We start from the raw sequence: 15,305 nt of genomic DNA, 5'->3' as shown, positions 1-15,305 counted from the left end.
CAGGTTTTCTTGAAAACAGGCAGGCCGTGTATATTGAGCCCCCAAATGAGATTTCCAACAACATATCACCACTATCTTCAGATCAGAGGTGGTATTCAGCCGGTTTGGAGCGGTTCGCCCGAACCGGTAGCAGAAACCACGGATGGGCCGCTCACCCGCCCCGGCTCTATGCCATCCTATTTAGGCACATTTTTTAGGGTGGGTGCATGTGTGGAAGGCGCATGCGCCAGCAAAGCACATGCATGGAAGGCCGGGCACATGCATGGATGGGGTACATGCTCACGTTTGCGAACCGGTAGGGAAAGTAAGTGAATATCATCCCTGCTTCAGATCCATCCTCTCTCCTTGGAGTAAAGTCCAGAATACATTATGCAAAAATAAAAATAAAAACACAGGCAGTCCTCATTTAGCAACTGCCTTGTACAGCAACCATCCGCAATTATGATGAAAGTGATGAAAAACTTTGCAACCAATCCTCCCATTTATGACATTCGAGGGTCTGTTAAACAAAGGAAAGCTAAAAATCATAAGCAATGGTTGTAGTTTCATCCAGTGACCCAAGTTGCTGGTTCCAATCATAGATGCTAAATGACGACTTCTGCAAAGCTAAACATTCAAATGTTTGCTAGGTTTACATAATACAAATACTCTGCGGCTTTCAATTGTTCATGATGCAGTTTTAAATAGCAGGAAGTATGCACAGTTCTACAGGAAGCCATGATATATTTGTATTTCCCACGGTCAGGAAATTTATTTGCCAACATTTACATGTTGCCAACACTTCCGAAGCTAGGTATTTCACATCATATGGAAGGTCGCCCAGATACAACCATCAGCAGAATTGGCTCTTTTATGACTTGTGGACTTCAACTCCCAGAATTCTGGAAGTTGAAGTCCACAAATCATAAGGCTTAGGAATTCTGGGAACTGAAGTCCACAAGTCATAAAGGGGCCATATTTCACCTCTGAAATAAAATACCCACCTGGCATCCAGGAAGCGTGAACGCAGGATCATGACCGCTTCACATGTGCTCTGCTTCAGCTGCATCTGGATAGAGCTGAACTTCCGATGGATGATGCTGACCATGCGCTCAATCTCCTTAGGCGACACCGGGCGTGTGCGGCTTTGCTCTCGAAGCAAATTCATCACGTGGGTTGTGAACTCATTGCAAGCCTTTGTGGGTCGAGGAGTGGAAAGGAAGAAGGAAGAGATGGGGCAGGTGAGTCAAAAGTTATGACGGCAAGAACTTGACACTTTCCCCATCCATTGCAATCTGTCCTCCATCCCAGAGATTCACCATCTTTGGCTACTGAGTCTTAACTTGAATCTCCAACTAATCAACTTTGTACAGGTAGTCCTTGACATATAGCCATTCATTTAGTGACCATTCAAAGTTACTAAAAAAGTGACGTACAACCATTATTCACTCTTATGACTTTTCAGTATAGTCATATGACCAAAACTCAGATGCTTGGCAACTGGCTCATATTTATGACGGTTGCAATGTCCCGGGGTCATGTGATTCCCCTTTTGCGACCTTCTGACAAGCAAACTCAATGGGGAAGCCAGATTCACTCAACAACCGCGTTACTAACTTAACAACTGCAATGATTCACGTAACAACGGTGGCAAGAAAGGTTGTAAAACAGAGCAAAACACACTTAACAAGTGTCTCACTTAGCAACATAAATTTGGGACTCAGTTGTGGTCGTAACTCAAGGAGTACCTATAGTGCTATTAACTTTTCTTCCCTAGAAAAGGTTGGTTTTTCTACCCATTCACCCTGTTGCCCATGTAATCCTTCGAAAGCACTAACTATGGCCACTGAAACACAGGCCTGGGTATTTCCTATTGTGAAATGGGAAGTATTTGACAGTTTAGAAGCAGGCCCCAAACAGAATAAACCATTAAAAACACGTTTTTAAAGTAAAAGCCCTAAAAGGACACATACATATATAAAAGCAGTCCCCCACTCAACCCTCACCCAGATAAGAGATAAGATAACCTTTATTGTCATTTTTTTACTATGAGCACACTGGCCCACATTAAAAATGAAACTGTTGCGTGCTCTCAAAAGAAAGTATTATCTACCCATACATACTGAGGTGGTATTCAGCCGGTTCGGACTGATTCAGGCGAACCGGAAGTGGCGACCTGCGGGTGGGTCCGTCCACTCGCCCTGGCGCTGTGCTGTCCCATTTAGCCACGTTTTTTAAGCCGTGTGCATGCGTGCAAACCGCTCGTGCAAGCAAAGCAAATGCGCAGAAGGCCACGGAAGGCACGCGCTCACATTTTCAGTGTGCGGCGAACCGGGGTTAAAATTATGTGAAACCCACCTCTGCCCTGTGGTTAAATAGGTGAACGACAAATTTAATAAATAAAGATCAGCTGGAAGCTACAAGCAGTCCAGAATGTGAGGAAGGGCAAGCACAATAATGGGCGCCCCTTGGTTTCCCCTGTAACACCTCTCTTGCATGAGCTGCACTGGCTCTCAGTTTCCTCCCAGGTGCAATTCAAGGTGCTGGTTATTACTTTTAAAGCCCTGTACAACACAGAGTCAGCTTATTTGCAGGACAGCCTTTATTTATTTATTATTTATTAATTCAATTTATATGCCGCCCCTCTCCGGAGACTCAGGGCGGCTCACAATGCATTTAAAATCATTATAAAAAACATTTAAGAATTAAAAACATTAAAACTCATTCACACCATTCATGGCCGGATCTCGCCGGATTGCAAGAGCGAGATCAACGGCACCAGGCCTGCCAGAAAACCCAGGTCTTCACTGCATTTCGGAAGGCCAATAGGGTGGGGATGGTCCGGACCTCAGGAGGTAACTGGTTCCAGAGAGCTGGGGCAGCCACAGAGAAGGCCCTCTCTTGCGGGCCCACCAGCCGGCATTGTTTAGCTGACGGTACCCGGAGGAGACCAACTCTGTGGGATCTTACCGGTCGTTGGGAGTTATGCGGTAGAAGGCGGTCTCGAAGATACCCTGCCTTCCTAAAGCAGGAAGGGGTGTGGTTTTGTATGCTGCTTTCATCCCGTGGCTGAGGCTTTTCTTTTCTTAAGAGCATCGACCAGTCTTACCAGGTCAGATAGGATGGGCATGCTCCTAGTTCCTTCCTTTAAACCAGGGGTCCACAACCCCTGGTCCATGGACTGGTACCAGGCCACGGCCTGCCAGAAATCAGGTTGCGCAAACCAGCAAAGCCCCCTCTGCGGGATGCCAAGCAGCACACGAAACCTCGCCTCCTCCGGTCCGCGGAAAAACCTCTCTCCACAGAACCGGTCCTTGGTGCCCAAAAGATTGGGGACCGCTGCTTTAAACATTGCATCTTATAGGAGGTAGGAAGGGTGCCTTTTCCATGGCAGGCCCTGCCCTACGGAAATTACCTTCTGCCTGAAGTTCGCCAGGCCTCGCACTCTCCTCTTAGCCTTCCGAAAAGATCTTGCTTTTCCCTCAATCCCAGGGACAGGACTGGGGGATTGAGCGAGGAATTTGCATGTGTGGAAGATTAACTTCGGTGCCAGCTTTTAATATTCATTATTTAATGTTGTAAATAATATTTAGTTATAGGTTTATAAATTAAAACACTTAATACGTTTAATGTTTTAATAGGCATATGTACGGTATGCATTATATCGTTTTATTATTGATGTTGTTTTAATCCTTGGCTGGAAGCTGCCCAGAGTTTGATACAGGTAGCCATATAAATGGTTTAAATAAATAAAATAAAATATAAATAAATAAAAATAAAATATATAGCATTTGATTTGACTATGTGCCATCAAGCCAGTGACTTATAACAGCCATGGAAATAGATTTTCTCCAGAATGATCGGATCAGACTCCAACCCTGTCCTATGTATGTATGTATGTATGTATGTATGTATGTATGTATGTATGTATGTATGTATTCTTTCTTTCTTTCTTTCTTTCTTTCTTTCTTTCTTTCTTTCTTTCTTTCTTTCTTTCTTTCTTTTAGGGCGGCTCACAATACATTTAAAAAAAAAACATTCTAAAAACATTTAAAAAATTAAAAAAACATTAAAAACCTTAGAACGCATTCACACCACTCATGGCCGGATCTCACCAGATCGCAAAGCGAGATCAACAGCCCCAGGCTTGCCGGAAAAGCCAGGTCTTCACAGCTTTTCGGAAGGCCAGTAGGGTGGGGATGGTCCGGACCTCAGGAGGTAACTGGTTCCAGAGAGCTGGGGCAGCCACAGAGAAGGCCCTCCCCCGTGGGCCCGCAGCCGGCATTGTTTAGCTGACGGGACCCGGAGGAGACCAACTCTGTGGTATTATTAAAGATTTTTTTAAAATCAAAAAGAAAGCTTTAACACTTTTTCTGTTTCAACAGTTTCGCATCAGTCAAAAGTTTCATACTTACACATTTTTTCCCCTCCCTTATTTCTACTATATCTTTGTATGGATTCTTAATCCCAACACTTTCTCCATCATTGTTGTAATCAAGTTCATCTGCTTTGCCCTTCCTTCCTCCCTCCCTCCCACCTTTCCCAGCATTATAGATTTGCTCCATTTATCCCCAAAATGTCATCATATATGACTATTCCCATGTAATTTAAAAAGAAATATGGGGAAATGCAGGATCAAAAAGGTTTATTGCCCTAAATGTGTGCAAGCCAAAGAATTTGGCAGCCACTGGTTGAAAGAGCCAAAATCAAGATCAAATCCCTTTAAATATATATATATGCACGCGCACACACGCACACACAAATACACACACACACACAAAAGGTGCCTGCTCTCAGTTCTTCTTACCTGCTCGTACTTCTCCAGCTCCGAGTGGTAGATCTGGCGGATTTGCGAAAGCTTGTTGCGGTAATCCGAGTGCTCGATGGAGTTGTCGGGGGACACCCCTCCTGCTGCCGCTGCAGCTGCCGCCGCCGCTGCAGAACCACCCCCTTTTTCGGGTCCGGCCACCCCCTCGGCCAAGAGCATGTTATCCAAGCGCATCAGCTGTGGGTCTACCGGCTCTTCCTCTTGCGAACTCCGGATGCTCAGCCCTGCAAACATCGGGAGAGGAAGGGTTAAACGGGCCCGCTTGTGCAAACCTAGGCTTGTGTGCAAGCATTCACAAACATGTACACTCACTCTCTCTCTCACACACACACACACACACACACACACACACACACTTTTTCGCTGGGCTCACCCACCCTCCCCTCCGGGTGCCTCTCTGTCGCTTGGCAAGAGGCTGGGTTGCAGGGAGGTCGTTGCTATGGTAGCAGCAGGCCTGGAAAAGGGGTAGCAATTTTTGGCAGGAGTCATCCTGCGGAGTTGTGTGTGTGTTTGTGTGAGCCAGAAGGAGAGCAGGACAGAGAGCGAGGAAGGAGAAGGGCACAAGCAAAGACCCCACAGAAGCAAGAATGAGGATCAGCCAGTTTGGCTCTCTAACCTTCACCAACCCACCGTCCCGCCCCCCCCCCAAAAAAAAGTGTAGGGGGAGATATTTTGCCCTCCCTCCCCCATGTTTCCAATCCAGAGTCGGTCTTTTGCTTTTCATAGCAGCCCAGGGGCCTCTCTGCACCCCACTCCAAGGGGGGGGAGAGCCTCCCCCAAAGATGGCACACAGCCAGAAGAGAAGAAATAACTCACAAACCTGCCTGGCTTCATTCATTTTAACAAGCTTTCTACCCCACAGCCCCCACTCCTCTGCAAAATCACCCCATGCTCTCCCGCTACGTAAGGAATCTGGCAAGGCCGCGAGTGCAACTCAATCTGTTGTTTATGCCTCCCGTTAGGCAAATGTGCTGGCTGAGGAAGCCACCCAAGCCAAGCTGGGGCAGCTCCGCAACTGGCAGGGCAACTTGATGGAAGTGAAAAGTATGTGTGTGTGTGTGTGTGTGTGTGCGGGGGGGGGGGGGGAGAAATAGAGAAATGGGACAAATGCATTAGATTTATAACCAAGCAAGGTTGCACCAGTAGGGAGCGGCCGTGGGAGCAAATCTGTGCAACTCACTCTACCAGTTCTGGAAAAGCTTCCTTGCTGGTGTGAGCGCAAAGAGGCTGGAGGCCCAAACAATGTTGGAGTTTCCTCCACTTTTGCTCACCTTGTGGGAGGAGAAAGGCTGGTCTGTGGTGCCAAAAAAAATAATAATAAATAAACCAGGAGCTCTGGAGCATCTTTTCTGATAAACGCAACTCACAAAAGCAAGCTGCCTTTTAATAAAATCAAAAGCTCCCAGGGGCTCTGAATTTCTAGCTCTGCCTAAAAGTCCCCCCTGCAATGGACAGAAGCTGTGGGGAAAAGTCCTTTCCCATTAAGGCAATAGATATGTTGGTGTTTCAAGCCAGAAATTCAACCGGTGCAGATTTTCTTTTTACATCAGGATTCCCCTAAATCAGGGGTGTCAAACTCAATTTCACTGAGGGCTGCTTCAGGGTTGTCTTTGACCTCCGGGGACCGGGGTGGGCGTGGCCAGCTCGACGTCACTCGTGTCGGGGCTCCTGTGGTGGCCCGAGTGGTCTGCCAGCGAAAACGGGGCCCCGAGCTCCATTTTCGGCTGCCACGGCCACGGCCTCCTTTAACCCTCTGCCAGCAAAAACGGAGCTCGGGATTAGACAGGGGAGCTCGACAGGGAACTCCCCTGTCTAATATGAAATCGTAATCTTGAATATGATCCGCCGACTATTAATCTCAGCCAGTAGGAAAATGAGAGATTCCTCAAGATGTGATAAATAAAAGTTATACTTTGACCTCTTATCACTTATTGCACTGTCTTCAAATAATCTTAGAGGAAAACAGGATGAGATATTAGAACGTCTTCCATGATAGATCTGAAATTGTATGTATTGTTGGGTGGCAAAATTAATAAAAAGAAAAAAGACTGTAGACATTTAGAAAAAAGACTGTGGACATACAACCACAATGGGAACCAGAATTTCTGTTGTGAAGAAAGGTGGTTTTTAAGTGAGCCATGCCCAATTTTACAATCTTTTTTGCCACAATTGTTAAGCAAATCAGTGTAGCGAATCTTGCAGGTATCAGGTTCAATTGCCAAAGAATTCCACTGTGATCTACTTTTGGGGGAGAGAGGGAGGGGAGGTACAGAGAAAAAACAGAAAACACAATAGGTATTCAATGTTATTTTATCAAATAAGGTTTTGAAGGATGTATATTTTTGGGTTTGTTTTTTTTTTTTAGCCTGGAAACCAGGGGCAAGGCTATTTCTGGTTTTTCTGCTTCGGGATTAACTTCTAATTAATGTTTAAATTAAGCTCTCTAGAAATAACAAGTACAACACTGAGAAAATGATAGCAATTTCAGATCTACTGTAGGTTTTTCTTCCTTGAGAACTTCTTGTTTTATAATTTAGTGTGCCTATAGGTTTGAGCAAGTAGATAGAATAAAACCAATGTATGGTTTGGTGTTCCATCTGGAATTTTCTCAAAGCAACTATTTTCATTGTTAAAAATGAAAATTGGAAATGAATTATAATATTTCACATTTATGAATTAAGACATTTCATGTTTTTTTATCTTATGCATTGCCATAAAGGTACTGCTACTAACTTAGTGATAAAAAAACATATTTTTCAGCTGCTGTTACATGTGCAAAATACAAATTTAAATTAGTTCCAGTAGTGCTTTACTGCAATGGGTTTTATCAGAGGTCAAAAAAACCTGTAACTCTCAGAATAAATCCACTTTTGGGACTATCTGTAAGAGAATCCAAATCAGCAGCCCACAATGCAGAATCTCCCTAACATTTTTTGGAATGGAAAGAGATTGTTTGGTATGGGTGTGTTACTTGGATCCCTGACAGGATCAGTTATTTCAAAGTGATTTAAATTTGCATTAGGCCTCAGATTTGCAAACTAAGCCTGCAGTCTAGCATCCTGGAACTGTAACATAACAATATTTGCCAGGAATGAGTAAAGGAAGTAATTAAAAACTATAGAAATATTACCCAAGAAAGTTGTGTGGTTTAAATGCGGCGACTTTTCATGAAAATGGGAAAAATATCAAGACCCAAGCCAAACTTTTCAGCTATCTAAACAAGTCAGTTTTGGTGCTACGGAGCATTTTGAATTCTACTCAATTGAATGAACACTTTAACGAGTAGCTCCATAATTTTCTACCTGCATTGTGGCTGGGGAATTCTGGGATTTGAAGTCCACATACTTTCAGGTTGCTTAGCTTGAGAAACACTGCATTAAATGATGGAAAAGATCTGGAAACAAGTCTCAAAACAGCACCCTCTACTGATCCAGATTGCACAATAAGTATAATCAATAATAATGAACGATAAACCTACACATTTAGAGTATCAACTTCCATTTCAGCCATTTTTGCCCTTTAGCTTAACTTGAGGGATGTGGGTGGGCCTCACTTAACAACTCTTCCTATTCAGCAAGTGTTAAAATTTGCAACAGCACTGAAATAGTAATGTTACAATCGGTCTTCCACATTTATGATTGTTGCAGAATCCTTCCAGTCATGTGATTGCCACGGCTTCCAACAAGGAGAAGCCAGCATTAGCAGCGCAAGACATAATCACTTAATGACCATGGACAATTCGTTTAACAAGCACAGTGGAAGTGACATCGTAGGTCCATTATAGTCGTGTGATATCTCACTTAATGACTATGTCACTTAGCAGTGGAGTTGCTGGTCACTAAGCAAGTACTACCTGTAATAGGCGTTCATGTCAGTTATTGTATCTTTCCTCCTTTCTGTTTTTCTAATTATCATTTCTTCAAATGTTACATTCCCATCTTGCAAATGGAAAGGAAGAGATGAAAGGTGGTGCCTCATATAAAACGACTTCATGCACAGGTAGTCCTTGCCCTACGACTGGTTGCTTAGCAACTGTTTCAAATTACCCTCTACTTGGGGTGTACTTATGTCATGGATTAAAAGTTCCAGCAGTTCCCCCCTGTAGGAGAGACTGGCTAAGCCAGGGGGAGGAGTCAAATGGGGACCTAGCCTAGAATCCCTACATGGGCACAAAAGGGCAAAGTCCGATCCTGCCCTTGAACGCTGTTGAACATCATCTAGATTCACCCAGGTGCAAACCGTTAGTTTCAGAAGATTCCTGTGTAGAGCCTTGAGCAATAAAACAGCTAATTGAACTGTTCGTGTGTGGGTCTGGTTGTTTGCGCCTAACATACTCCCAGGGTCACATGACTGCACTTCAGACACTCAACCAGGCTATATTTATGGTGGTTTGTCGAATCCCACGGTCACGGGACTGTCTTTTACAGCATTTTTGCAGAAAACCAGCATTTACTTCCAATATTCAACAAAACTGGCCCATGATGAGCCATAATGATTAGGGTGGCTGCTTAACAACTGTCACTTTGTCACAGAAAAGGTTGTAACATTGGGTCGGTCATGAGGGTGACCCGATTGACAACTGTCACGATTTACAACCTTCATGGGCAGACTCCATCACGCCCATACGTTGAGGACTATCTGCACTGATTAGTGCCAAGATCTGAACTGGAAAACCTCCTCGTTGTGTTAAATCACAAGCCATGGGCTTGTGTTGCAGAGCTCTTACGCAGCCAAGCAAGGAAATAAAAAAGTTGTTTAAAGGTTGTGATAGAGCAGGGGTGTCAAACTCAAAGTCTGGGGGCTGGATCCGGCCCACAGGGTGCTTAGATCTGGCCCGCAGGGCCACCCTGGAAACAGTGAAGGACCGGCCCACAGTGCCTCTGCCACTGAAAATGGAGTGCGGGAGAGCTTGCCTGTGGCCTCCGAGCTCCATTTTCACTGGCAGAGGATTGCAGGAGACCATCACAGGCAAAAATGGAGCTCGGAAGCCCTTTTTCGCTGGCAGAGCCCTCGGGCCTCCACAGGCGCCCCCGACACGAGTGATGTCAAGCTGGCCACGCCCACCCTGGCCACGCAACCCTGATGCGGCCCTCAATGAAACTGAGTTTGATACCTCTATAGTAGAGTGACTCCACATTTGCACTATTCTTTTTACACGCACACACACACATACGGGTTTATACCTAAAGGGGCAAAGAAGCTGCTTTTTCAGCTTTAGCTCCACAGATGTTTCCACTTAAGATCCGTGCAGCCAAATGCAATTCATTGCACGGTACTTTGACTTTGTCAAGTTCAATCCATCTAGTATTTCTGATTTTCATTGCATTGCACACCTGGGATTTATTAAAACCCAGTCGCACTGAATGCCTCTTGTGTCCTTTGATAAAAAGCTTGCTAAACCGAACGTCAAACTGGAAGAAAACTCCCCGCAGGTCCCTTTAGAAATTCTCAAAATTAAAGCATAGATGTTGTCGTGCCGTTTTATGTACAGGAAAGGCACTCGGTACAGAAAACTGGGAATTGCTTCAAGTACTTAAAAGTCATTTAGGGAGACGCAGATTTGCAAACTGCCAGTAAACATGGCTTAATCCCAACAAATTTAAGAGGCTGACTCCGCTGCTTTCTCATGAACTGTGCTTTTAGTTGTTTAATCAAATGTCATCCAAAGTTGGGTCCCGAGAAGCGAAATGTTTACAGTAACATTCTTTCTACAAACAGCTGGACAAAAGCTAGTGGAAAACATTATTCCTGGGTTGTTGTTTTTTTGCAGGAACGCTAAACCAGAATTCCTTGGTACATGGCTTATTGTTCGGAAGCAACTATGCTGGTTCACAACGCCAGGTCAATCACACTCCTTCTAAACGGGCAAATCAAAAATCCTTGCTTCTTTTTACAGGTCATCCTCAATTTACGACTAGTGTTCATTGGAAGTTATGACGACCCTGAAAAAGGTGATTTGCAAGTATCCCGTGTCACAACATCGCAACTGTACAGTGATGGGTTTCAGCAGGTTCTGACCAGTTCTGGAGAACCGATAGTGGAAATTTGAGTAGTTCAGAGAACCGGTAGTAAAAATTCTGACTGGCCCCGCCCGCATCTATCCTCTGCCTCCCAAGTCCCAGCTGATCGGGAGGAAATGGGGATTTTGCAATAACCTTCCCCTGGAGTGGGGTGGGAATGGAGATTTTACAGTATCCTTCCCCTGCCACGCCCACCAATCCACACCCATCAAGCCATGCCACCCCCACCAAGCCACCTCCACAGAACCGGTAGTAAAAAATTTTGAAACCCACCACTGAGCCTGGATAGCTCTGCGGACTAAACACTGTAATTTAACACCAGCTGTCTGCAATTAAAGTAAGTTCGAATCTTGCCAGGCTCAAGGTTGACTCAGCCTTCCATCCTTTCTAACGTAGGTAAAATGAGGAACCAATTTGTGGGGGCAATAAGCTGACTTTGTATAAAATATACAAAAGTATGAAGGCTATTGCTTAACGCACTGTAAGCCGCCCTGAGTCTCCGGAGAAGGGGGGCATATAAATCAAATTAAAAAAAAAAACATGATCAAAATCTGAGCATTTAGCAACCGGCGTGAATTTATGATGGTTTGCAGGGTCACAGAATCACCATATGCAACTTCTTCCCACAAGCCAAGTCAGTGAGGGAAGCCGGATTCATTTAACAAATGACTGGTTCACTTAGCCACCGCAGCAATTCACTTAACAAGTGGGGCAAAAAGACCGTAAAATTGGTCGTGACTCACTTAACAACCTTGCTTAACAATAGAAATTCCGGTTCCAATTGTGCTCGTACAGTTGAGGGCTAGTGGTAAGCAATTTTTCTACCTTGGGAAATGCCTGCTTAATTAATCTGCTACTGTTTCCAATTATATATAAGGCCTTGTGGAAAAAAAAAAAGAGCGTGCCGCATCATTCCCATTTGCAGATCTTGTGCAAGAGATGTTGTAAATCGTTTTATGCAAATGAAAGCACACCTCTGCATCACAATCCTTGTTTGGGGGCAAGAACGCAGAGTACAAAAAGAATAGATCACATGATGTCACGTTTCTTACTTTTGAGTGGTTTTAAAATTATACTTATTAGCTTTTAGAAATCATTTTGCAAAAACATCTACCGTCGTAGTCTACCAACAGAAGGGGCATTTGAAATAAAACAAGATGTGAAGGGTTGAGCCGGCAAATGAATTTTGATCTCAGGCAGCAAAACGGTTACTACTGGCCTGTTTCACAACTTAAAATTATGGACGCAGTATTCGTGCCAGGGAAATGAGTGATTTAAGAATGTTATTATAATAGATATGCATTACACAGGCATGCCGTGACTTTCCAGTTTCCATCTCCAACTCAAGGGATCAGATAATAAGCGATAATGATAAATTTCTCCCCGTGTGCCTGCATTCTGGTCTAGATCAAAATGAATATTCTTGGGGGGAGGGGGGGCGGTCCCAATTTTGTGCAGTATTTTAGGAGTTTTATTCAAGGAAGAAAAGAAGGAAGGAAGGAAGGAAGGAAGGAAGGAAGGAAGGAAGGAAGGAAGGAAGGAAGGAAGGAAAGAAAGAAAGAAAGAAAGAAAGAAAGAAAGAAAGAAAGAAAGAAAGAAAGAAAGAAAGAAAGAAAATAAGAGGGAGGACTATATAAATTATTTAATAAATTGAGTATTTGAATAAATGAAACAAATGTTGTGCACTATGAAGTGGCCAGCTGGCTACTTCCATAAAAGTCCTAAAGACTGTAACAATGGTGCTTTTCAAAAGGAAAAAAATGCGCAATTTAAAAGACCAGTGTCAAAATAGCACCAGCGTTCATCTTCACGTAGAGTGCATCCATGCATTTTAAATGCATGGCATCTTCCATTGTTTTTCATTTGTCATCGTTTTTAGAATTCTAGCCTCCATGTGTTCAGGGGTTAGTGAATGTTTACTATGGGGTTGATATCGAAATCTACCAGCAAAAGTGTACCCTGAGCTTCCCTGCCCATGAGGAGTGAGGAGTGAGGTGTTAGGAGAAATTTTTAATAATAATGGAAAAATCTTGGCTGGCATTTAGAAAATCTGCACGTTGACAAAATTTCCATCTGTCAATTGAAAAGGCATCAGTGCTTGGACCCACACATACATTACACCAGTTGGGAAGAACTCAATGTGTATGAAAGCCAGCACTAGCTAAAGAACTGGCAGCTCTGACTCCATTTTTTTTTTAATTTGATTTATATGCCGCCCTTCTCCGAAGACTCAGGGCTGCTTACAATGCGTTAAGCAATAGCCTTCATACTTTTGTATATTTATACAAAGTCAGCTTATTGCTCCCACAATCTGGGTCCTCATTTTACCTACCTTAGAAAGGATGGAAGGCTGAGTCAACCTTGAGCCTGGTGAGATTTGAACTTGCAGTAATTGCAGGCAGCTGATGTTAATAACAGTGCTTTAGTCTGCTGCGCTACCGGGGCTCCTTGTTGTGTTGTAATTCATATTGTTGTGCATTAGATAACAACAACGTATCTACCCTGTTTCCCCGAAAATAAGACATCCCCTGATAATAAGCCCAATCGGGCTTTTGAGCGCATGGCAATAAGGCCAAGCGCTTATTTCAGGGTTCAAAAAAATATAAGACAGAGTCTTATTTTCAGGGAAACACGAGTAGACAAATGCAGAGATGCCATTTGTTTGATTTTGGATTTGTCTGCTGCGGTTTGTAAACCCCCCTGACTTTTAGCGGTAGAAAATATCTTGAATAAGGCCAACTCTGTTTGACTCAACAACCTGTTCAATGAAAGCAAAGAAGAGTTTTTTGTTTAACAGGCTCAGTTGGTTGAGTCACTCAGCCACTTGGGCTGAATTCTAAAGACAGATTAATTATGAAGTAAGTCAAAAGCAGTTTGAGCAACAACAAATCCCCTTACTCCACCCTTCAGCTGAAGTTGTTTTTCAACTTTTTGCAAAGCACGAGTTGCTTGTCTCAAGTTGTATATTTTAAACAAGGGTTTAAGGAAGGTTTGACCGTTCAAGCCTGCAACAGAAGACCAGAGATCATCCACCTTGTGCAAAGGGAAAGGTGGAAAAATGGATGACCGAGGACTGAAACACAATGCTTCAACTCCAGAGAAGAACATCTATCAAGTCCAGTGCCAAGTTGGGATGAAGCCAAGTACATCCCATAGGAGAAAGGGGGTGGGGGTGGGGGTGGAAACACCACAGGAATAAATTTTGCTTGCAATGCTGCTATTATTAAATACTAGACAACTCGTGACCTGTGGGGGTCATTGTTTCAGAGATATTTCCTTACCAGATCCCTCAATATTGGCCTTCAACAATAATGTATACTTGAAAGCATCTTAAAAATTCAGGGAGACATTCAGAGTCTGCTTTGAAAATAGCCCACAGTGAACTGCATAGCACAGAGGTCCTCAACCTGTGGCTTGTGGCCCACTACCGAGTCATGGGCTAATCGCCACCAGGCCGTGAGGGGGGCCGGCTGGTGTGTGCGCCTCTGCATGCGGACACGGTCCCACTCACCTCAGTGTTGTCACAGACATTCACCGCCCCACTCACACCATTGTCATCACGAATATCACAGGTGCTTGTGAATGCACATGCGCTTGCCCCTCCCACAAAATTCATCCCCTCTTCCCCCGTCCCCACTCCGGGCCGCCAACCCAGAAAAGTTGGGGAACTCTGGAAAAGCACATCAAACATTAAGAACTGACCACAGGAAATATCTCACAACATTTTCTATTATGTTCAGAAACTGCTTCATACAATTGACCAAATTTCAATTCTATGGGAATCAACTGGTCCCGTATTTTGGACAAGTTGGGCCACTTGAGGTATCCTGCTTCAAAAACTTTTGTCCTATGATACACTGTTTTGCCCATTTAAACGTTGTGTTTTTCTTAACGTTGGCAACTTTTAAGACTTGTGGACGTCAACTTCCTGAAATCCCCAGCCAGCATGGCTGGATGAGGAATTCTAAAAACTGAAGTCCACAAGTTGCCAAGCTTGGGGACTCCTAGTATTTAGATATCTCTGTGTCACAAAATACTAAAATATAACTTGACAATATACCCACTGCTGTTTTCTTTACTTTTATAGGAGTGTTCTGAAAACTCAAACTTGTTTAAGAGACTTCAAGTAAGAGAATCCTAAGAATACCCTTAAGATTCTAGAAACTCCTGCCTGCTGTTCAAATGTCCACAATCAAATTAATGTGGTATTTCTTGACACAATACACAATACTTACACAACAGTTCATTTAGTGACCATTCAAAGTGACCATGGCACTGAAAAAAGCGTCCTACGACTGTTTTTGACACAACTGTTGCACATCCCACAAATCAAAATTCAGGTGTTTAACAACCGACTTATATTTATGACGGTTGCAGTGTCCCAGGGTCATGTGATCTCATTTTGCGACCTTCTGGCAAGCAAAAGTAAATCTGGAAGCCAGTTTTCACTCCACAACTTGCTAACTTAACCAGTTGCA

The 15,305-nt window shown here is 43.8% G+C and overlaps 1 protein-coding gene across 3 annotated transcripts in view; it reads right to left on the bottom strand.

Annotated features, from left to right (window-relative positions):
- The window catches only part of PBX2 (PBX homeobox 2), a 41,749-nt gene that overhangs the window by 14,109 nt on the left and 12,335 nt on the right, over positions 1–15,305 (bottom strand). For all 3 annotated transcript variants that reach the window (XR_009623005.2, XM_034421429.3, XM_060693347.2), the window contains exons 3-4: positions 4,787–5,031; positions 984–1,174 (exon numbers count right to left, since the gene is read on the bottom strand). Coding sequence is in view for 2 of the 3 variants with exons in the window: in XM_034421429.3 (XP_034277320.1) it covers positions 984–1,174; positions 4,787–5,031 (436 nt within the window). In the remaining variant the exon portion in view is untranslated. The remainder of the gene's footprint in view (positions 1–983; positions 1,175–4,786; positions 5,032–15,305) is intronic.

This window comes from Pantherophis guttatus, chromosome 2, assembly GCF_059756535.1.
Source record: "Pantherophis guttatus breed Tessera chromosome 2, ASM5975653v1, whole genome shotgun sequence".
Taxonomy (NCBI): domain Eukaryota; kingdom Metazoa; phylum Chordata; class Lepidosauria; order Squamata; family Colubridae; genus Pantherophis; species Pantherophis guttatus.
Note: the sequence above shows the minus strand (reverse complement) of the source record. Positions and strands in the feature narration are given on the sequence as shown.